The following is a 23,680-nucleotide window of genomic DNA, read 5'->3' as shown; positions in this document are numbered from 1 at the left end:
ATAACCAACAACACCAGAAACAAAAAATAAATAAATAAATAAATGTAGGTAGTAGACGGGCCTGTTAAGAACTGTTCAAATGTAAAAAAAAAAAAAAAAAAAACAACAGAAAAAAAAATAAATGTGTGCATGTGAGTTATTTATTCAATGGTTGATTTTATTTTGCATATTTTAATATAATGAAGCAGTAACCTCAGTACAGGAATCAGTTTTAATAGTGTAAGCTAAATTAAAGTGCTTTTGGGGGGTTAGTAGAATCATGTAAACTTGTGACATTCAGTGCAAGAGCAGGAAACTTTATCTACATAACTAGTGCAAACAAACAGCAAAGTAAGGCTCTTTATACGGGACATATCACAACTCAGCAGAAAACAGACTATAGAAAAACAGACAGTATGCACTTTGTTTTGCCAGGAAATATAGTAATAGTTTGGTCATGTAGGCAATATACATTTATCAAAGTTATTATTAGACAGAATTTTATGCTCAACATGAAAATAATCAAAACAAATACACAAGAGGTTGTTTCAAAGACATACTGTAGCAAAGTGTCAAACATATTACTAAATATTTAGAAAAATGTAGAATACATTTGTACTCCTTAACATCTTTGATTGAAAGTTGATGTCATTCCCCCATTTGAAAGGCTCTTGGCAGAAAATGCAACAAACTCTACAAGCTTTCTTTTACATTACATCATTATTCATTTGCCAATATGTTGAACTTGAACTCTAAACTGTTCAAATCAACTTTTGTATAACTTTGTAAACCTAAACTTTTACGCTGGTTGTCTGTTTTGCACTGGCTAGGTACAGCAGGAATAAAGGTGTGAATCCACCTAGACAGCCTTCTTCAGAGAGTTCATGGACATCAGGATACTTGGTTTCTCTTCCATGACGCGCACAAGTAAGTTGTCTATGTACTGCTCCAGCTCTGATATCTTTTTGTCTCTCTCAGACAGCTGCTTCTCCTGTTTCAGCACCAGAGAGATGAGCTCCTCTCGAGTCAGCTGGGAGTACGGCCCTTTTAGTCCGGTGTCATTTACCTGTGGGAGAATATGTAGGTATGTTTGTATATATTAAAACACAAATATGACACAATACCCTTAATGAAATATTAAATTGCTAATAAATCAGATAAACAAGCATTTATATAACATCTTTGTTAATTTCTTTTGATAAGTGTGAAGGAAAATCTTAAAACCACTATAAAAGTTTTTTGGAAAAAAACAAAAAAGATACCTTTGTTCTCTCCTGAATTTCGTTAAGGATTCCTGTGGATTGGTTATATTTTTCCCCCTGAACGATGGAGACAGACTGCTGGTCTGGAGGATTTAGGGGTTTTACAGGTTGAAGTCTGCAATGATAGACAAAGAAGAACAAAGAAAGATGTAGGCACTGACTGGATGAGAGTGAAAGTAAACGGATTATTGATTTGTGAGTATTACTTTGTTTGTGCGATGTATCATTTTCTATAAGATCGAAGAGTAAATGTAGCAATCACTACTCAAACAGAATGCGGTTTGTATAAACTCTGCAAGCTAGTTCATCCACAGTTAATAATACAAGCAAAGATGAATGATGGATGAGTATCAATGATGAAAAATAAATGAGGATGAATGATACAAGACTACATTAGAAATGTGCAGTATGATTGATCCTTTTCTTTTTATTATGGCATGATATCAGCAGCTAGTGGTGTGTGATCTATAAATGAAGCCGAGATGAATGAGTCACATAAATATTCCTTTGCCTTTCAGCTGAGGGACTCAGCTGTCTCACCTGCGTGAAGTTGTAGGAGGAAGTTCCTGCGCTCTCGCAGGCTGGGGCTCTTTCACTGAAGTCCCCTGGACAGGCACAGAGATTATGGCCTCTGGCTGTGGGTCACATGTTTCGTTGGCACCATTATCAGGTACTACTGCACCTGCATCATCCATCACATCTGTGTTTTGGTGGATTAAAGTGCTTGATGTGGCAGCTTTCTTTGCAGGAGGTGGAGGAGCGTGGACCACCTTTGAGGATTTGAGTTTTGCTTGAGAAGCAGCATCTTTATCAGCAGCTGGGGACACAGCTGGAGGCCAGGGAATGGAACCAGTATTACCAGGGGGTTTTGTATCATCTTGGGCTGTGAGCTCATCTTCATCGTCATCTTCAAATGGATTCAAGCCATAAACAACAGGGACTTGTTTTGTGTCTGAGCCACCTCTCTGGGAAATGTTACCCGTTTTGGGCTCAGATGATGGCTCTTCTTCCACAGAACGAGGTCTAGGTGGTGCAGGACGTTTACTGTGTTTGGCTGCACTTTGTGTCCCTTTGGTGGAGCTGCTCTGCATCACGCTCTGGGTGTTTTTTGTATCTGTGGGAGACTGGCTAAGAGGAGACGTCATTTGCGTCCACCGCTGAGGGAGAACACTGGCAGTTTTGATGTCTTTGTCATTACTCTGCTTGTTAATTTGTGCCTGATGTCGTGTAGCTACATCCTGCTCCCTCTGACTCTCGGCTTGATTCCTTCCTGGAGGCTGAGGAGCTGGTCGCTTCTCCCGTTGAGTACTAATCAGGTCCTTTTCCTCAGTGGAAACGGTCTTGCTTCTCACCGATAACACAGCAGACTGACACCTGGTACAGAGACATAGAGTTAATGAGGTCTCTGCATACTTAACAGTCTCACAGGGACGTTTGAGAAGTACTTCACTGGCCTTTGATAATCATCTAAAACAAGTTATCAAGGATTAAAAAAAAAAAAAAAAAAAAAAGATTAAAGATATTAAAATCTTGTGTAAAACCATGTGTAAACAAAAAAAACAACACATCACAGAAGAGAAGTCAAGTATCCTCATTTGAAAAATGTAGTGTAAAGGCAGTGTAATATGACACAATGTATTGATGTAATAAAAAATAAATAAAAAAAAGATTTTAATATGCCAAGCAAAACCCATCCAGATCTCTATGAAATTACCATCCACTATTGTCAAACTCAGGATAATTACCCAAAGTTTCAAGTCATTTCACTCCCTGTTCATGACATCTGATATAATGAGGTAAGACTGTGTAATGAGCTCCCAGTCTCAGCTGACAAATGAAATATATCCTTACCCACACAGATGCACATACACACTTTGTGTCTGCACAGTCATCTAACTAACACAGGCGAACACAGAGCTATGCAATTTTCATGATGTTGTCAGCTCTTGGTTGCAGTTAAATGAGAAGCGTCTGCTGCTGGGGCATCACTGACTGTAAAACAGGAGATGAAGTAACAACTGAACATTCAGATAAACACTGTGCAGGTAAATGACTCTGACTTTATATCATTTTCATCGGGCATTCAAATTTAGTTTCACTGCCTCTTCTGGTGTTGTGCTCCCCATCCTGTTGTGTTACTGATAACTATGATACTGATAACAACATCTAGTTTCACCCTGCTGTGCATCATCCACAGCCTCCACTGTTTCCCACAGTTGTATTCCACGAAAAGCTTCAACTGTGTGAGATGTTTATTTCTAATTTTGAGAATGCAAACACACAGTGGGTGTTAGAACAGTGAGTGCGTCATTGCAAGTCCATCGATCAGCTTGAAACAGTATAGAATTAGCTACTTGGTCCAGGCTGAAATATTTCAACAACCATCAGATGGATTGCCAAAATATTTAGTACAGAACATTCATAGTCCGCAGAGGATGCTATTGATTTCAAAGAGCCCCTGACTTTTCCTCTAGCACCACGACAGAGGTGAACATTTGTGGTTTTTATCTCTACAATTAGACGGATTGCCAAGAAATTTAGTGCAGATATTACGTACATCCCCCTCAGGATGATTTCTGATAACCTTGGCACCCTGTAAATTTTCCTTTGGCACAATCATCTGATCAGAATTTCAAACACTTGGTTTCAAGGCCAAATACCTGCAAAACTGATGACATTCCCATCAGCCTCAGTTAGCCTTTGTGTGAAGAGCTTATTAGCTAAGGTTCACATGCTGGTGAACATGGTGAACCTTTCACCTGTTAAACAGCAGCATATTAGCAGCAGCATAGCAGCCTACTTTGTCAATGTGATCATATTAGCATTTAACCCAAGGCAATTTTATGCATGACCTCACATAGTCGCGAATGTGCCTGTAAACATTTTTTTTTTGGGAGGGGGGGGGGGTTAAAAAAAACAACCAACCAAAAAAAAAACATAAGTGTAGGATAGCTTGAACTAACCCTTGTTGGATATCAGACACTCTGGCTGTGCTGCTGTCGGGTCCAGTAGGTGAGTTGGGAATCTCATCAAAAGGATTATTTGAAAAGTCTTCATCAAACGGGTTAGTGGAGGTGCTGTGTGCAGGGCTCTCCACAGCTACTTCAAGTTTCTGCCAAGCTGCTTTGGTTTTATTTTCTCTTTTCTTCTGCTCTTCTGCATCTCTTGCTAACTTTTCTTTCTCCAGCTTCTTGGTCTCCTCTTCCTTCCTCTCCCTCTCAGCTTTCTCCACCCTCCTAATCCTCTCCTCTTCCTCAATCTTCCTCTTTTCTTGTTCCTCTAGTCTCCTCTTCTCCTCTGCTGATCTTTCCATTTCTTCCTTTTCCTTTTTAGCCCTCTCTTCTTCCTCTTGTCTCCTCCTCTCCTCCTCAATCCTAATCCTTTCCTCTTCTTCCTCTCTAATTCTCTCCTCTTCCTGTCTTCTCTCTTCTTCCAGTCTTCTCTTTTCTTCTAGCAATCTTTCCATTTCTTCCTTTTCCTTTCTAGCCCTCTCTTCTTCCTCTTTTCTTCTCCTTTCCTCCTCAATCCTAATCCTTTCCTCTTCTTCCTCTCTAATTCTCTCCTCTTCCTCTTTTTGTCTTCTCTCTTCTTCCTCCAGTCTCCTCTTTTCTTCTGCCAATCTCTCATATTCTTCATTTTCCTTCCTAATCCTTTCCTCTTCCTCCCTGTGCCTTTCTTCCTCAATTCTTTTCCTTTCCTGTTCCTCTAGCCTCCTCTTTTCCTCACACTCTTCTTCTTCTCTCTTAACCCTCTCTGCTTCCTCTTCTTTCCTCCTCCTCTCTTCCTCCATCCTAATCCTTTCCTTTTCTTCCCTTCTAATTTTCTCTTCAGTCTCAATCCTTTCCCTTTCTTTTTCTTCTAGTTTCCTCTTTTCTTCTACCATTCTCTCATATTCTTCCTTTTCTTTCCTAGCCTCCTCTCGTTTTCTCTCCTCCTCTTTCCTAATCCTTTCCTTTTCCTCTCGTTGCCTCCTTTCTTGTTCCTCTAGTCTCCTCTTTTTCTCATGCTCTTCTTCTTCTCTCCTAACCCTCTCTTCTTCCTCCTTTCTCCTCTCTTCCTCAGCCCTCTCTTCCTCTCTCCTTATCCTCTCCTCTTCTTCCTTTCTAACTTTTGCTTCTTCAATCCTTCTTTCTTCTTCCAGTCTCCTCTTTTCCTCTGCTAATTTATGCTCTTCTTGTCTCCTAACCCTCTCCTCTTCCTCCTGTCTCCTCCTCTCTTCCCAAGCCCTTTCCTCCTCCACCCTAATCCTTTCCTCTTCCTCTCTTTGCCTTTTTTCTTCCTCCTCAATTCTCCTTCTTTCTTGTTCCTCTAGTCTCCTCTTTTCTTCTGCTAATCTTTCACGCTCTTCTTCTTCTCTCTTAACCCTCTCCTGTTCCTCCCATCTCTTCCTCTCTTCCTCCCTCTGAATTCTTTCCTTTTCCTCTTCAATCCTTTTTCTGTCTTCTTCCTCTTGTCTTCTCTTCTCCTCAGCCAATCTCTCAAGTGCTTCTTTTTGCCTCCTCTCCTCTTCCTCCTCTTTTCTCCTCCTCTCCTCCTCCTCCCTAATCCTTTCCTCTCTTTGCCTTTTTTCTTCCTCCTCAATTCTCATTCTCTCTTGTTCCTCTAGTCTCCTCCTTTCTTCTGCTAATCTTTCACGCTCTTCTTCTTCTCTCCTCTCCCTCTCCTCTTCTTTTCTCCTCCTCTCCTCCTCTATTCTAATCCTTTCCTCTTCTTCCCTTCTAAGTTCATCCACGTCCTCTGATGTATTCTCTACTTCAGCCATCTCCTCCTCCTCTTCTGTCCAGGGCGAATACTGCCTCATTGCCCTAAGTGAGTCAACAGATGGGGGGGAGCTTTCAGGGACATCTTCCATGGATCCATGGCCTGAACTGGCCAGACTGAAGTTTGATCCAATGCGAGACGTCCGAGACGGAGGCTCTTCACAGTATACATGACTGCCATTGATGCACACGTTACTCTGTTCTATGTCGCCATGTTTTTGGTGGCCGGAGGAGGAATCTTTGCTGTCGGAGCTGCCTGAGCGTTTATGTATCATGAACTTGAACTTCTTTTTACCTGGAAGGACATTGGAAAATTAACATGCATTTAATTATTAAGAAGACAAAGACTTAATAAAAAAGTTAAAAAAGTGTTGCTCCTGACCCTCAGAGGAATCCACATTCAGACCAGACGACTGGCTGCCGCTCAGTGAGGAGTTCTTCCCAGGCAGGATGGACATGGACTGAGACATGTTCTTCTGCAGGTTGGACTTGGGGGAAAATAAAGACTTCATTTTATTTTTCTTCTTCTTCTCATCCTTCCCTGCAGCTACCTCCCCATTCGCCTCGTCCTCGCTGTCCGTCAGAACCTGAGAGAAAGATGGCACCACACTAGATACAGTGTCCGATTCCTTTTTCCTGCCACGCACTTTGTCCTTGAGCTTGCCCAGGCGGGACCGGGACTTGCCAGCGGCGGAGAGATCGAACATGCTGGCGGTCATGTTGTTTCTCATGAACTGGATGTCCAGAAGCACCTCTCCTCTGTCTTTGTCTGCCTTGCCAGTCTTGTCCAGTAACTTAAACCATCTGTCAAAGAGAGGCATGCTATTAGAATGACATATATACAAATGCATTATCCCCAAAAAGTCTGGATAATTAAACTTTATTTCAAATTTTAAGTTTTAAGAAAAGAACACATTCTATTTATTACTCTGGAAGTCATTAACTTCTTGCTTCCATGTTGGCATTAACAGGCTAAAAACATTATTATGGCTCCAAATAACTTTCTTGGATTTCTTGGCCACTTGGGGCCAGTGGAAACAAGTTGAGAACACAACAACAATATCACCATTTAAGTAGAAGCAACCGAACAGGATAACAATGAGCTGAAACTCACTATAAAGCTGCGTAAAGGTGCAGATTCAGGTCATAATTCCCTGTGTGTTTATGTTATGAAAGAGATTTCACATTGTTTTCACATTGTCATTTGATACTACATTCTACACTATTTCTCCAACTATATAATCTATAATTTTAGCTGCTTTAATGCATAGAGATTATCATTGTTATGGAATGATCTTGGAAATATCAAAATAGAATAAATTAAATTCATGCTATTTCCATGACGCTGTCCCAAGATCATGTACTTCATGTTTAATATATCACAACATAATAGTTTGTCCAGTTTTTTTAAGACAATAGAAAAAGGACCTTTCAGTTGGGTGATACTATGGGATTAACCCAAGAACTGCTAGATTTTAATAATTAATTAACACCATGTTTGTTAAAATGATAATGGGCACTGAAGATAATGGAGAATGATTTTGTGCTCATTTGTATATTTGTTTATTTATTTACTTACTTCAGACTTTCTGCCTTATTGTATTGTAATGTATTTAATTCTTGTAACTGTCCACTTTAGTTCTATTTCTTTATTCATTTCTTATGTTGAGCTATGTCCATATACCTTCTTAAGGGATCACTGTGGAATAAAGAGAAGTCTAAATAAAACTGGTTATATAGTGTATGAAACTCACAGACAAGCAGCTGTTATTTATTATTATTCAGTATGTTTATATTGGCCTGAGCTATGTGGCAAATATGTGAAAAAGAGAGTTATTAACTGATGTTCAGTGCAATGAACTTTGGTTCAGTGTTTCAGACAAAACTCTTCAAATGTGTAAAACAAACGTGTCAGTGTCTAATTCTGTTGGTTTTCAAATTATAATTTGCTCGGGATTATCTATGATTATTTACAGTATGATCATATCATCATGATATGACTTCGTTACAGCCAAAAGCATGAACATTAAAGAACTGTCTGCTGAGTGTTTACATTCATCCTGTACTTTTCACATCTGACACTTCCCACGCTGTCTGTAATAACAAGGTGTCACACAGAAATGGAGCAATTCTCCCTCACAAACTGTTACTCATGATAATATAACGCACTGAAAGGTTAAAGGAATCTTCAAGACTGAAACCAAGATTCAAGGACAGTATATTAATGTTTTAGTCCTCGTCAGTCCTTTCTTTGTGGAAACTATGATAAATCCCGCAGCAAATGGAAAGTGACTCAGCAGCGACTTGAATGTTTTTGGAAAGTCTGTGGTGATTTAAGCACAACCAGAAAACTGACAGTGAGGGAAAGTTTTTTTTAACAATGCTGTACTGTACTGTCTGTGGCAGCCTCTAATGTGGAGCAGTCCTGAATGCCTGCACTGTGGGTACTTCACAGCCTTCATGAATGTTGTTTGCTTTTGCTCTCATGTCTCTCATGATCAAATCTAAATAAAAAGGACCACATCAGGATACTGCAGATGCTCACTGCAGTAAATTTACAGTCTTCCTCCCTGACCTGCAGCATAGCTTTATACTTAACAGGCTCAGTGATCCACTATGTCCTTGACTGCATGCATCAGTTCCTACACATTTAATCCTGCAGACAGTCAACAAGCAAGGTCGCCCCCCTGGAGGACAGAGTTTTTATCTAAGAAGATTAGTCTCTGCTTCTCAAAAACTTCAATTAGTCAGGTTCACAGGGAACCAATCTGCTATTAGCCTCATTATCACCATTTAAACATGCTGCAGGTACTGGAGCTGCCACAGAGCAAGAATCAGTGCCAACAAGCGTCTCAGCAGGGTCACACGTCCTTGATCTGTTACTTCAGATAAACAACCACATGTAGATTTAGGTAGACAAGTCAAAAGGAGCCCAATATACACACTGCTTCGATCTCAAAAAAGCTACTTAAAATTTAAGTCTTGTAACAAAAAGCCAAAACAGCCTCAGTAAGATGTCCACTGAGACCAGTCTGTGTCAACATTGCACTGCTTCTGCACCTGTGTCATGGTCCAGTACTGACAGAAGAGCCTCAGAAAGAACAGAACAACAAAGAGGAACAGTCAGCATAAAAAGTGCCTATCAGGCAGAAAAATCTGAGGTCAGCTCGCCACTGAACAAACAACTGAAATCTGAATTCCTGAGGAAATGAGGAAGGGGCTGTGTGTGTGTGTGTGTGTGTGTGTGTGAGATCTTTCCAGTAAAAAATACATAAAAGTATAATCCCTCAAAATGAACAGATACGGCTCACAAATGTGTTTTTAAAAAACAGATAAATGAAGAAGCATTACATGTGACTGTCTAAATATAACATCATATATTGTGTGTCTGTGTGACATAAACTGTTTTTCCCCTCGTGCAGTTTACATAACACCACACCCTGAGATGCCACTGAACATGCGTTCCTCTCAGTGGTCCTGAATCAGATCTGTTGTTGAGATTCCTCCTCCTCCTCCTCCTCCTCCTCTTCCTCCTCTCTGAGGGAATGCTTCAGATGTGTGGCAAACACAAACTAAGGAGGGAAACGCCTTTTCCTGGAGACTGCTGTCACAACTCCCCTGCTTCCTACTGCTGATGAGGAAAGGGATGTGGTTTGCAAATTTCAGCCTTTGACATTATAAATATTCCACCGGGAGGCTTCTTCATGATTTGCCTGATGAATGTCCATTAGCAAAACGCTGCTAGATGGATAAAGCATTTATTTACGACGTGGACAATATTCTGCAGCCGTTATGTTCTTACTCCCATGCACAGTGACATATTTATATGTGGTACCAAGTTATGAAACAGAATATTGCACCCCCCCAGCCTAATATGACCTCATAATACATTATAGTATTTTATTCGTTGTTATTATCCTCTGTTAATATCCTCTGATGTTGTATTATTCCACACATTTCTTTTATGTGAGAATCAGAAAAACTTCAAAAGGAAATTGCTGAATACACATTAGGACAGAGGAGGTAAATAGGTGAATAATAAATACACAGCAACTTTAATAACTGACAGAGTTAGTTATTTAAGTTTTTGTTTTATGCATATGAATTGCTTGGTATCATCAGTTTGATTATTTTATTTTATGTGATTTTGTCACATTATGTATATGTACACACACAGATATATATATATATATATATATATATATATATATATATATATATATATATATATATATATATATATACACACATACATATATACACATACACACACACACACAAACACACTGTATGTATGTATGTATACATGCGTGCGTGCGTGCGTGCGTGCGTGCGTGCGTGCGTATAACAGAAAATGTCCTAATGATAATGAATAACCTATAGTATGAAACAGTGTAATTCTAGTATAATATGACTATTGAGCAATATACAGTATGTAGTAATATAGTATGGCAGCAATACTTTAGTAGTAGTGTTAGTATGGTGTAAACTATAGTATTGCACAGTAATAGCATGGTATAGTATATGGTATAGTGTTAGCGTTAGTACAATAACAACAATGCCTACACAAGGCACTAACACAAATATATCCACGTCAAAAAGAGGAGAACTGAGCTTCTTCAGTTGAATCAGAGAGGAAGTTGCAAAAGCGTATGGGCGTTAGCTGTTTGGGGTAGTTAGCTGTGTGCAAGAGGAGGAATTAAATAAAAGAAGCTTTCACTTAACAATGCCTGGATGACAATGATGATGCCCTTAAACTCAGTAATCTCACACCCCTGTGAATAGTAGAAGGTGTGCTGCTCTGCTGTACAGACAGAACCAGAAGAGGATAATGCATGACTCAACATTTTAAATTTATTCTACTTTCTGCACACACACATCCTTCCTGGTGAAGCCTGAACCACTGATAAGACAATGCCATGAGTAGCTCATGCCTTTCTTATCGCAGAACACAGCTGCATGAGTGGGAGAAGAGCTGAGTGAGTAAAACAACTCAACAGTGATAATGTCCAAGGAGCAAAACTGTGCAGGGTTTATCGCATCAGTCCACATCCACGAGAAGCTGAAATGAAGGTCTGTACAAAGAGTGGAACTGAAAAGAAAGTCCCGTTCCCTCGAGTGTCACAAACCACCGGTTGAACCTTGTCTATCTTTAAACCAAAATCAACTATAATACATATTAGAATTCACTGTACACAACGTAACCTGTAATACAGACTTTCCTTAATGCAAGTTTCCGAAATATCATTTTGCGCTCATGTTTCTAGAGGTGCTATCAAAGTTATTTTCCTGTATCTGGGCTCTGAGGTGCAGGTGCTTTTAGACCAGCAGATTTTGGTAATAGAGGTACTAGAGGCACTAGCTTGTCATTAGCCTCACTGATGTGGGCGTTATAATGTCCTTGATGCTGTTGAAGTTAGAAAATAGGCCTTTTCACAGACGTGTGAATACATTTTGACCTCTCCCAGTAGGAAACGTACAGGTGTAAATAATACAGCTCAGTGAGTTTCAGTCAGCTTCTTCAGTTTCAGGGGCCTGGTATTGTGCATGTTGGCTCATTATCAAACTATCATGACGTACTGAACAGAACAGAGCCTCTGTGAATGTGATTATTAACACCTGGCTTTCCCTCTATGACAAGTTAAAATGTCTGCTGGGAAAAGGTCCCATGACAACTACACATTAAAGTTTTTGTTTTGTAAAATTGTATGTGTTTGCTGCTTACATGTTTTTTTCTTACTCTTCTCCCAATTTACCCAAACAGTTCCAGCTCATTCATTCTTGGGCCTACTTTAAAACAACTTTTAAGCCAACATAGGTAAGAAGTTCTGTGTTCAGTGTTCAGAAACTTCAGAAAAGTCGAGAAAGATCATGTGATATGACTGAAAGATGACTGAAATAGTCGTAGTTCTACTTTCTCCACAGACTAAAAAAAAATAAAATAGTCAGTGATCAACATAAAAACACAACCATACAATCATCAAACTACAGACTCAATACTTATCAGGCACATCAAACAGAAGTACTGCTACTATGATCTACAACTGTTGAGCAAAAAATAATAATAGCAGCACTTTCATTTACAAGCAGCATGTGTAGAAAAAGAGTTTTGGTTGAATAATTGCTTTGCAGAATTAGAAAATACGATGCAGCTTAAACAGTAGAGCTACTGGCAGCTCGTGGAACATGTAACACTGTTTGTTTGTCGGGAGCAAGTACAGTCACAGTGGTTTTCTTCAGTAAAACTGACCCTGCTTGACTGCCCCCGAGGCCATCACGGTTTGTTTTTCTTTGATAAAACAGTCAGGAATGTGAGGCTGAAGCCGGATTTAAACCTCAGTGGCAAGGTGCAATCACCAGGCTGACAGAAAGATCAATAGAGACCAAGCAAAGCGTTTACTCAACACCAGCTAAAACATGTTGGCTGATTTAACAAAAAAAAAAATCAGTGTAAAAAATCTGCATAAAACCCTACACGTGTGTCAACATGCAGCAGTGCTGAAGGGAAACCGATATCTGATTTTTGAATGACTCACTGCCAGTAAGGGTCAAATGTGATCAGAGACGCACACGCCACGAAATCCAAAACCACACGATCAAACATGCGGCACACAGGCAGGTGAAGTTCAGTCGAACATCCTTTTTTCAGGCCAGAAGACGACAGCTGGGCACTAGCGAAACCCCAGAGGAAGGCAGAACAGTGTGAGAAGACTTGTAACATGTGGCGTTTGAATCACAGCTCATTTCATGCTCTCAAATCTAACTGATCTACGGATTTTTCACTGCGACTTTTAAGAGGCTTCACCCTTTTGCTCTGTTTGATGAAAGATTTGCCATAATAATATGAACACACAGTAAATCTATATGGTTTTATGATGAACAAAAAACACAAGCAGAAGTGAACCACAATAACAAATCTAACATGGTACAGATATCAAACAGAGCAGACAGACCCAAACAACAGCAGACTGTAAAGGGGGTAGGAGAAGGAAGTGTGTGTGTGTGTGTGTTTGTGCATTTAGACAAACAGGCTGGTATGCAGTCTGCTTTTGTATAATACAAGTCACACGGTGTGAGACTGAAGTACCCGGAAACAGCTTAGTGCAACAGAACTTTTCGATTCTTACCAAACCACAGATGTTTAACTGTGACAGGATGATTAAGCTTGCATTTCAAATTCATAAAAAGGATGACAAGAATTAAAATACTGAACCTTTTCTTTTACAACAAAGAGCATATTTTCTGCTTAAAGGAGCAGGTATAATCGCCACTACGAGACTGTACAGTAGCACCAGCTAGGCCTGTAAAACGCGATCACTGCCGTGACTAATGCAGGACAGATGGGTGTGAAGTATCATTTAATTATTTCACCTCCTTTGCTCGTGTGTAATGAGCAAAGGATTGTTTGCCTTGTAATGAGGAGTCAAATCTGAAAGCTCGATGTTTTTAATCTTGGCGTCCTTATGGAAATGTGCCTCATTGGGCTCACTGAGGTGAAGTTGGGGTCTTCTTGTCAAGTTCAGTCAATGAAAGACTGAATCTTTTGGCTCACTTCATTCGCCTGAGTGAGTAATGCTGATTGGCATCCTTGAAGGCTGCAGCCGAGGGAACAAATCCCTTAAGCTGCAGTGGAGCGAGTGGGCAACATTCATAAGTCAAACCCAGCAGAGCAGGTCTGTGTAGTGATGCATGGCTATGTGTGTACGTGTGTGTACGTGTGTGTGCGTGTGAGGTTGAAAACCTAACTTCAGTAGAAAAAAATTACAGAGACCACAGAGGGGAATCACACTAGAGTCGTTAAAAATGCACAAATTAAGCAAATTGATTTCCTATGGCAACGATAAACCAGTTATCACAGATGCTGCATACTTTTTGTATTAAAACCAAAGAAAAAAAAAAGTGGTTTGTAATTATTTGGGATTTAATAGGGATTATGGTTTTTCCCTGCAACACCACAAAGCTTTGTATGACTGACAGAACCAGCAACATGGAGTTGGTCCCCTGTGGTGCAGATGAAAATCACAGTCACTCAGTCTTGTTTTGCGCTTCCCATGATTCACTCATGTACATGCAGCAAAAAGTAGCCTAACATGTGCCCTACACAGTATTGCATATGCATAAAAGCATTCTTTTTGAACCCTTTCCAGTTTCTGAAGTCCGCATTTTATTTGGTTTTCTTAGACTTCTTTGTGGACTGTTGGTTGGACAAATCAAGTTTTCTGCTCTGGGATGGACGGTTTAACTTTCTATGCTTTCTGATTCACAAGTTCCTCCTTTGTCCCACCTTTACCAGCTGCAACACATGCATCAATGTGAGCACTGATTACTACAATCCGGTCATATAATATTACCCTGAAATGGATCATTCTGCACAACGAGCGGTTGTAATTTTGGCATTAAAAGGTACATTCTGAATCTAATACCACTTTTACTTGAATAAAACTTTGAATGCATGATCTTACATGTACCAGAGTCTTTCTGCTCTGTGGTATTGCCAACACAGCTTTCACATTTTTTTATTCAAAACCTCTAACTAACTTCCCGCTGTGCTCACTCACTCGGTCTTGTTGCGGGTTTTGTCCTCGCTCAGCTGCAGCAGGTTGATGACAGCCTGTCCCAGCTGTTTGTCTGGACCCACCAGGGCCCGGTGCAGGACGTGGACATGCAGCTCCCCTCCTCCTCCTCCTCCTCCTCCTCCTCCTCCGCCGCCGAGGTGCAGAGGCGGCAGGTCGAAAGCGGCCTCCTCCTTCCACACCGGAGCCACGCTCTTCTCCACCACCGAGGTCTGGTACTTCTCCTTGCCCACTTGCATAACCGCGTACGCATCGTTGGTGCCGCTTTTCCCCTTCGTCCTCAGGCCTCGGGCTTGGAGCACCGTTACCTGGACGCTTGTGGGACACCACTGCTGATCCAAGGACATGCTGGCGACACTTGTCGTTGGATTATTGGCGGTGAAATCTGATCGAAAAGTGAGTCCACGGACAAGACGCAGTGGGCGCGCACCGTCGGTCCACTGGTCAGAGGAGAAAGTTTTTTTTTTTTTTTTCCCGTGAGCTTCGCCGAAGTTGAGGAAACAGCTGATTGGGCGTAGTTACACCGAGAGTGGGCCCTGGTCAAGTCAAGACACTCCCACGGATTAACAGGTTACATGGCCCGTGTGCTCATTCACACAACAATCACTTACTGGAGCTGAAAGGTCACACCTGATCCTCACTGACACCTGCCAGACTGCATCAGCATCATCCCACAATAGCTGCACTCAAATGAGGACAAGACTGATTAACTGATTTGTGTACTTTCCTGATTCCTTTTAATAACACTGGTTAAAACTGAGAAATAATGTGAGCTTTCGTGTACCAGACAATGCCCCTGCTCTGTAATCACAGTGCCATCTACTCCTGCCTTCAGCATTTATGTCATTTGAAAACATGAGACCTCTCTGCTCTAGTAATTCTCAGACTGGGACACGGAGAGAGGACAGGATACCTGACAAGCCTGAGACAGCCGATAGTGTTCATATGGTTGGATTCAGTTTCACATGCAGCCCTAGTTTGAATCTTAATCAGGCTGCAGTGCCACTGTCTCTATTTCCAACCACTTGCAGATCAGATGGATTGAAGGCGCTAGAGTACTTTGAATGAGTTTGTATGTTTCTGTCTTAGCCCATTAATGGACTGGCAACCTGTCCAGAATTGATTCCCTTTCTGCTCAATACTTTCATATGCAAAATTAATGCATTTGGACAGATATACAGCTGTGTGAATGAGTCTGTACGTTGATTTGCATTTTCACCGTGGACTGAAATGTTCTCATGTCACAACATGCAGGATGGTTCATGTCTGAACACTGACTCCTGCTGTTTAAAAAGGGAATAAAATTAACACAGTTTCTGGTCAAGTTCCTTGTGTCACCCTGAACCTAAAATCCTCCACACAAACCTCTCTAACAACCAGAGACAAACAAACTGAAACCCTCCGTTATCATGGCTCACATTAAGTAAACAGTCTGAAGAGGTTTGATGTCACTTTCTCTGGTTAATGATGCCCGGCAAAGATTGAAGCAAAAGACACATATAGAGCCTTCAGCCAATTAGAAGAGTGACGCAGAAGTGTTGGCACTGCCAAAGTGTCTGTCTAACTGTGATATAACAACTGTACTGTAGTACTAGACACTTAAAACAGTCGTACCTGCCGGGATTATCTTCCATAAAGATTTAGGTTTTCATCGTTCACAAAAAGTCAAAAAGTTTTAATTATTTACAACATAACGTCACAGCATGCAACACATTAAATAAATAAACACATGAAATAAATATGATAAAAACACAAATATCAAAACAAAACATACTACAAAATACTTTTCTTTGGTTCTGAGCCAGGTAAAAACAATACAATATAAATTCCTATTTTGATAATTAAATTATGTGTAAGATGTCGCTATATAGGAAGTAAGAGTCTGTACATCTTGTACATTAAAAATATGTCATACATTCACTGTGTCCTCATTGTTTTTTGCTCCATTTTCAGTTTTTTTTATGCGCGTCTGGATTTTCATCCTCGAAATGTTTGTCGTCGCTGTGGTCCTCCTGGTCCTCCTGGTCCTGCTGACCTACAAGAACTTTGCTGTAGAGTTTCTGCTGCTCTTCTTTAAAAGCATCTTTCACTTTGGCTCGTTTCAGCCCTCCATCCCTGAGAGCACACAGGTAAGAAAGGAAAACGATATCAGACACAGACCCGACACAGTGTTATTAGTTTCTTTTTCCACAAACCCTAAAAGGGAATAATCTGGATAGCCTCTGTGAATTAGCTTCAGGGTGTAATAATGCACAGTTTTTGTGACAGCTGAAAAGCTACTAACAATGTGTTTTGTGAATCAGTGTCTGTTTCATGCCATTGGCAACCTCCCCCCTTTTTAACAACCATTAACACCTATAATTTTACTGATATATCATGACATTTAAATACAACAGTGACTCACCAAATGAGATCCACTAAGCCTCCTTGTGCAGCTATGGCTGCTTTCACTCTGTTGGCAAACTGCACCGCATCCTCCCCTTCCTAGACAAGGACAATCAAAAAAGAACAGAAGAACTAAAAAAAGATGGAAACAGTCCTCCAGTACATAGAATAAGTAACAGCTTGTCTAAAAGTTCTATCACTGATTTTGTTGTGACATAGTTTCACCTCTCTGTTCATAGGTGGCAGATACCAAACACTGCAGACAATGGCCCAGCTGCTCATCATCCTCAACAGGTAATTCACCATGCCAAACTTACTGCTGTTCCAGAAAGCATCCCCAAACCGAGGATCATACTGCAAGGTGGAAATAAGGTCATATCAAGCCTAGGTAAGAGCAAAATGAGCAGAGGGGAGGAAAAAGTTCCTACCTTAATAGCGACTGGATAGACAGTGCAGCCAATTTCAAAGCTGCCCTTTTTGAACATCATCACGGATGTGTTATTGATGCAAGTACCTGTTGATGACACAGTGCAAAGATTTTAGCAACACTAAACAAAAAGCATCATATCATCAGTTATTTTAACTCTGCAGTATTATAATACACACCCTCGGGAAAGACAAGGATGGGCTGTTTGGTTTTGTCAGCAACATGATCACCAAGCCTGAAATAACAAAGCAGACACATTTATCAAAATATTTTACAAGAAGCCATTTACATCATTTCCATACTGTAGTGCTAGCTCTAATCTGAACTACTGTCATTATAGGAACGATCCAAAACCAAATCATAACGGCGGACAAATGACAAGTTGAAATATAACTTGAGAAATATATACTGTATTTTGAATGTTTTTAAACACAATTGGGACCAATTTTGCAAACTAAGACTGACCCACCAGCTGCTTGATCTTGAATTTTTGTTTTTCAAATTAAACGGCCACAACACTATTTATAATAGTGAAACATTATCGGATTATTTGTTGCCAAAAAGCATGCAACAAATTTGGTATTGTTAGGTCATTAAGTTAGAGAGCATTAGGGATACAAACAAAGACAAAAATCTGTTGATAAAAGATAGACATTTCTAGAGCAAGAATACAGAAATCTGCTACAATTTGAGTTCCTTTACTTTGTAGGCCTTTACCGCCATGTAGACAAATTAAGATTTTTCTATGCAAAAAATACTGTATAGTATGTATGTACTATTTAATATATGTCAGCAGTGTGTATGTATCACAATAAGATCTACTGATGATAATTAAACTTTGTATTTCCATTAATAATTCACTTTTAAATATGTGAACCTAATTAAGCGAAACTCAACCCATGATAAAAAACACAATGAGGTGAATGACAGAACCCCCTTACAATATGATGCTCTCTGTGGATCTCATTGGTTACCATCAGTCATACTTATCCAAAGGAACAGCATAAAAATGATTATTGGCTCCTCAGCAGTGCCACGGATCAATGTAACGCGAGCTAAGAGCAGCAACACTGAGACAATGCAGTGTTACCTTTTGGCCACTAGGTGTCTGTCTTTGACTTCTGATCGCTCAAACCAGATGTGAGGAGAGGATTTGACCATGGCTCTTTGGATCATTCCCATCAACCCTCCATGCACCTGGCCAACCTGAGAGACAAGTTCAACTCAAGTTCACCTCAAAAACAACATCTCTACTCATCTCTAATACTTTAAAAGCTGAGCAATTTTTCATAATCAATCAGTATTAAAAAGACTGAACAGAAACCACAGAAACCCATACGGTATACAGAGAGACAAACTTATTTACCAAAGAGTAGCAGCCATCATTGGCCAGAATGATGACATCAATGGGTGTCGTATGATTTGCCACACAGATACCACCATTCTGTGGTTTGTTCTCCCTGCAATAAAACAAGTTTATTAAAGACGCAGATATACAACTTACATTCAAGTCACTGCCACAGATATAGAAAAACAACATCACTATACGTAGAAAAACAATTAAATGGATCAAATCGAAGGTTCTGTCAATCTTTTTTTTTTTCATTATATTATTTGATATTGAGACATTTACAAAAAGCTGCCTTTCTGTCAAACAACGTGATACCACCATCCTTGTGAAGGTCACTGTTCTGATAATTACATTCATCCATTCGATATACTCATCTGTACCTGTTATGATAGGTGATGATTGCTGTGAGAGCTCTAACACAGATGCGATAACACATCAGATGAACCTTCTCACTCAGGTAGGACCTTAACCTAAAGACATAAAGCATCATACCACAATAATCACTTCAGTCCCTTCACTGTTGATGGAAAAAAATAAATTGTCATTTTAAACCTGGCTAAAATGTGTAAGGTGCAGTCCAAGTGATTACACTAATCAGTCTTGTAGCCTAACTTAGAGTCCTAACTTCACATGAATGCTTTTATGCATTATGGGAGCTGGGGGGGGGGACTTACTCTCTATTTGGCAAACAGCCCACCAAGGTGGTCAGGACTAGGAGCAAACTAATGCCAGTGACTGCCAGAGTGACCCTGCAGAAAGAGAACAGATAGTTGACTGAGCTGAAGCAGTTCATTCACAGCTATTGTACTATGACATAAATCTGTCTTTGTGCTGCTCTTACCTGAGAGGCAGCAGGACGCCATAGCGGATGAGGACCCCCAGGCCCCACAGGACGGTAAGCCGCAGACTTATGTGACGGAAGTTGTAGTTGCTCCGAGTCAGCAAGTTCCAGCTCTCAAGTTCCTGGGCTGAAAAGCGCTTAGTCACCTCATCATCCACGATGCTCTCCACACCTCTCCGACAGAAGTAGAAGATGTCGGCCATCTCAAACTCTGGCTCTGAGCGCAGACAGCTGGATGAACCACGGAGCTCCTGGATCTCCTGCTGCAAAGAAGCTGGTGGTTCTTTGGCTATGATACCTTCAATGAGAATAATAAGAAAAAAAAGACATGCATTAAAATTATGGAAATTATACATGTACAATAGGCATTTGTGACTGAGAAATATTAATATTACCATTGCTATATGGTTTATAGAGTTCCTGATTCTTTTCTTTTGCTCCCATCTCCATTCGTAGCATTGCCCACTAATTCAAAAGAAAAAAACATTAAGACAACTCGATTAGAGGATTAGAATAATTCGGTGTTACAGTTTCTCTGTTTACTGTAACATATTACATACAGCAACATAAGAGCAAGAACTAAAGACTTATCTACAGATATATTACCGCTGACCAGCAAAAGTAAAGCTGAACAAGCAGTTATACATATAGCGTTCCTCCAAATTGCATTCAAAGTTAATAATTCAAAGAGCATATTGGCAACATAGACTGTGATATGATCAAAGTGATAAAATTAGACAACATGATCCTTGGAGACTACAGCTCTGCAGAATACACAGTTGGGAAAACATGTTTTTCTGACAAGCTTGCAGCTGAGAAAACAACACACAGAAACTACGGAAACATTGAACACTTTCAACTCTCCAACCTTTGTCTGACTTACTCAAGCATAAGTAGGTCACAATTTTGATGGATCAGAGCTCTATGCCACCTAAACCTGGAGAGAGGACATTTAAAGAACCATGGCTTGGTGTGTACACCAAATATAAACACCACAATGACAGCACCTTCAGCCACTTCAGTCTGACCAGCTCCAGGGGTGCAAACAGGGCCTTATCCTGAGCCCTGACTACAAACTCCAGGAGCAAAACAACTGGATTACAACAGCTGCCTTCAACTGTCCAACAACTTTTAGGAAAGTGGGAAAACGTTTTACAAATGCCCCAGAGGTAATTTAAAAAAAAAAATCCTTCCCAGGAGTCTGAGCTCCCTGTAGTATCTTCACCACCTCAGATGATTGTCCCATGGCTAAAAGCCTGATCTTCCCAGGGGTCGGTCCCAAAGCCTAAATCCCTGAGGAAAAGGATGCCACAGCATGCCCTGTGCTTCTAACAGTCTCTCTGAGTTGGGACTTCCCAGGGGTCCCATCCCATCATGAGATTAACACTGTGAAAAACACTTTTTGTGCCAAATTTACTAACAACTCTAGGGGACACATTAAATTACTGTTGCACAGTATTTAGAGATAGTGTAAGATATTCGTTCCAAAATGTTGTATGATGTAAATCAATAAATAAAAATGTTACTGTTAAATTCACCGAAATCTTTCAATGACATATGAATACAATGTCTTTAATTTTATAACCTTCTAATATTGTGCCTTACATAGACACCAAGCTCACCTCAAAGATCATGAGAAGTGTCCTCATATAGAGTCTGCGCATACCAAAAGAGACTCCAAGTACAGCTGGCACAATTATGAAGACAAACAGAAGAGTCAACCACACAGTGATGGAGATGCCAAGACACCGGCACAGCAGGTTGTCAACAGGAAGTGTAAACCAAGACATGCTACCAGCAGAGGCGACACAGAGAACAGCAAGACTGCACGCCACTCTGAACCCCTCAGCTTTAGGACAAGTCTTCTGGTCTGTCTGAAGCCTCTGTGTCTGTAGCCAACAGCGACATGTGACTCAGGAGATGCTCATTGTCTGTGTTGGACAAAGACAGCACAAAATATCAGCATCAGTCATAAAAAGTGCAAACTTTATAATCCTCAGTGTTCTCCTTCAGGTGACTTGTTCTACACAGTGATTGACTTTAAATGAATTTTTGCACAAAATCATACTTTGGTGATGGTCAGTTTGGGTTTCAGCCACATATTATCACTAATAAAATATTATTTCTGTATTATTTTACTGACATGTTGCCGTTATATTCTAAAGTCCTGGTCAACAGTTTATAACTGCTATATTGGTACATCCTTGGTGCCCCTCTCCTATTTAGTATTACTGAGTGGAGACTGTTGTTCAAACTGTCTGATTTGACTTGATTTCCTCTTTGTATTCACTGCCTTTTCTGACAGCATGAGTAAGAGTTCTTCTAGCTTTTTAACAATGAGGGCATGGCTGCTGCTCACAATTGTAAATTGACAACAACTGCCTTACTGTTTAAAACCTGGAATAACTTTTGAGCATGCTGTCAGAAACCAAGCTATTGAACCAAGCTATATTGTTATGTTGATGTACATGTGTTCTGCCAACGCTTATCTGTTGTTCCGTGTTTACAAAAATAAATAAATAAAAATGTAAAAAAAAAATTGTGAACATTTCTGAATTAAATGGTTGGCTGAAAATAAATGTTATAATATAGCTTTACGTTTGTCAAGCCTGAAATAAAGATGCAATACCACTGAAATGCTCAATTCATATTCATGATGGTAAGTTAGTCATCACTCAAAAGACGCTCAGCATCTGTCTCAAAGTTAATTAAAGACAGTGAGTGGCCATTATGTAGATTCACTGATATCTAGAAACAACGCTTTAGCTACATGTTATTATATGACGGTGGCAGTCATTGATTTGCTACATCACCGGAGTGAGCATCCTGTAACGGGACACCTTCAGCTTTCACGTCTCTCTTCTTCAGAGGAAAGCCTCCAGCCTCTTGTGTAGTATTATTGGGACGTTTTGACAAGTTTGTTTGATAACATGCTGTCTCGAAAGTAAGCCGCTAATAAGAGGAAAGCTCACTTTGATCCCGAGCTAAAGGCTAAAGGCTAATTATGCGTTAGCTGCAAAGGTAACGGCCCTTACCGTCCTCCGGATTTAACGCTATTAGCGTTAGTCCTGTGTCGGAGGAGGATTGAGGTGACAGACGGTGGGGTGGTTCTCCATCTGGACAGACAAAGCTGGACCACAGGACCTTATGACACACTCTGTTGGCTTTACCAGCTTTTAGCATGGAGGTACAGCTTCAGACAGTCCTCATGGCAACAGGTGTCCAATGAGAGCTGCTGTCACTGCACCGTGGGCTGGACATAGATAGATAGATAGATAGATAGATAGATAGATAGATAGATAGATAGATAGATAGATAGATAGATAACAAAACATATGCAATATGCATGATAATCTAGCTACCATAGTAATATAATGAAAAGTGTAAATGATTGTGCAGAATATGGAAGCTGTGCATTAAAACTAAAGTAACCATAGGTAAAGTGATTCATAGTTGCAGGGCCAATCTCTTTGCCACAAGCGAGCAACTTCACATGCAGATTTATTTCACAGGTTTACAAAGATGTGCCATGTAATTTAAAACTGCAAACTCTGGAATTATTTGTTAACATTACTTTACAAGCTGAAAATCATTTTGACCGTAATTTGAGTGTACGTGGGTGTTAGGGGATATGGCCCTGGCAGCTAGCTTGCTGGCTGAGTGCAGGGCTCTCTGGAGTCATTCTTCATCCCTTTCCCCTTTTTTCATCCCATCGCACTTTCTTCAGAAATTGCACTTTCTAGTTATTTATAGTACGTGTGAGTCTACCCTGTTAAACTGTTGGCCCTCCCCATGACAGGACCACCCACACATGAGATGGCAGTGCAGTATGCAGTGTTCAGGTGAAAGCAACTTCCAGAGTTTAGGTTTGAAGAAACCACATGCACAGGGGACTGGCCATGGGGACCACTGGCTCAAATCCACGTCACAAGGAGCTGCTAAAAGGCTTCATTTTAACCTGCAACTGGATTTTTAAAGCCACATTTTAAGATGCACATTTTACACCTTGGTCGTTTTCAACTATATATTTTAACCAGATGAAGGATCTTGGTCATCAGACGTCTAGATTTAAGTTATCAGAGAAAACAACCAGTCAAATGGC

At 40.3% G+C, this 23,680-nt stretch overlaps 2 protein-coding genes and 1 long non-coding RNA gene across 6 annotated transcripts; 1 reads left to right on the top strand and 2 right to left on the bottom strand.

The window, feature by feature from the left end:
* Window positions 1-118: 118 nt before the first annotated feature.
* Window positions 119-14,921, bottom strand: rab11fip1b (RAB11 family interacting protein 1 (class I) b). Its single transcript, XM_071465178.1, has 6 exons — window positions 14,560-14,921; window positions 6,384-6,805; window positions 4,205-6,296; window positions 1,782-2,615; window positions 1,242-1,356; window positions 119-1,045 (listed from the first exon to the last, which is right to left on the bottom strand). The coding sequence occupies exons 1-6, from the start codon at window positions 14,919-14,921 to the stop codon at window positions 839-841; spliced, it is 4,032 nt and encodes a 1,343-aa protein (XP_071321279.1). The 3' UTR covers window positions 119-838.
* LOC139610991 (uncharacterized) lies at window positions 14,285-15,889 on the top strand. Its single transcript, XR_011686238.1, has 2 exons — window positions 14,285-14,404; window positions 14,592-15,889. It is a non-coding gene; the product is annotated as an uncharacterized lncRNA (long non-coding RNA).
* A 339-nt stretch (window positions 15,890-16,228) lies between these two features.
* On the bottom strand, window positions 16,229-21,510 carry gpat4 (glycerol-3-phosphate acyltransferase 4). 4 transcript variants are annotated; one of them, XM_071465181.1, is made up of 13 exons: window positions 21,374-21,510; window positions 21,201-21,265; window positions 19,974-20,043; window positions 19,579-19,876; window positions 19,412-19,486; window positions 19,118-19,207; window positions 18,753-18,846; window positions 18,477-18,592; window positions 17,566-17,621; window positions 17,388-17,473; window positions 17,185-17,313; window positions 16,979-17,058; window positions 16,229-16,689 (listed from the first exon to the last, which is right to left on the bottom strand). In XM_071465181.1, exons 2-13 carry the CDS (start codon window positions 21,240-21,242, stop codon window positions 16,524-16,526), a joined length of 1,302 nt encoding a protein of 433 aa, XP_071321282.1. In that variant the 5' UTR covers window positions 21,243-21,265; window positions 21,374-21,510; the 3' UTR covers window positions 16,229-16,523. The 4 variants fall into 4 exon arrangements, with proteins under 4 accessions (XP_071321282.1, XP_071321284.1, XP_071321280.1 ...); XM_071465183.1 differs by lacking the exon at window positions 21,374-21,510 and adding an exon at window positions 20,462-20,515 and having other exon boundaries at window positions 21,201-21,340; XM_071465179.1 differs by lacking the exon at window positions 21,374-21,510 and having other exon boundaries at window positions 21,201-21,368.
* Between the last annotated feature and the right edge of the window lie 2,170 nt (window positions 21,511-23,680).

Source organism: Trachinotus anak, unplaced genomic scaffold, assembly GCF_046630095.1.
Source record: "Trachinotus anak isolate AG129_WGS33_773 ecotype Australia unplaced genomic scaffold, CSIRO_AGI_Tana_v1 ptg000028l, whole genome shotgun sequence".
NCBI classification, from domain to species: domain Eukaryota; kingdom Metazoa; phylum Chordata; class Actinopteri; order Carangiformes; family Carangidae; genus Trachinotus; species Trachinotus anak.
The sequence above is the reverse complement of the archived record's forward strand: the minus strand, read 5'-3'. Positions and strand labels throughout refer to the sequence as shown.

Excerpts from the sequence above, each read along its gene's own strand:
- gpat4 (XM_071465179.1), bottom strand. The coding sequence starts at position 21,368 with ATGTCTTGGTTTACACTTCCTGTTGACAACCTGCTGTGCCGGTGTCTT. Across the intron at positions 19,877-19,973 it reads CTATAAACCATATAGCAATG|GTATCATAGCCAAAGAACCA; the intron begins GTAATATTAATA and ends TTCTCATTGAAG. Across the intron at positions 19,487-19,578 it reads GGCGTCCTGCTGCCTCTCAG|GGTCACTCTGGCAGTCACTG; the intron begins GTAAGAGCAGCA and ends CTCTTTCTGCAG.
- rab11fip1b (XM_071465178.1), bottom strand. The coding sequence starts at position 14,921 with ATGTCCTTGGATCAGCAGTGGTGTCCCACAAGCGTCCAGGTAACGGTG. Across the intron at positions 6,297-6,383 it reads GAATGTGGATTCCTCTGAGG|GTAAAAAGAAGTTCAAGTTC; the intron begins GTCAGGAGCAAC and ends ATGTCCTTCCAG. Across the intron at positions 1,357-1,781 it reads CCTCCTACAACTTCACGCAG|ACTTCAACCTGTAAAACCCC; the intron begins GTGAGACAGCTG and ends CTATCATTGCAG.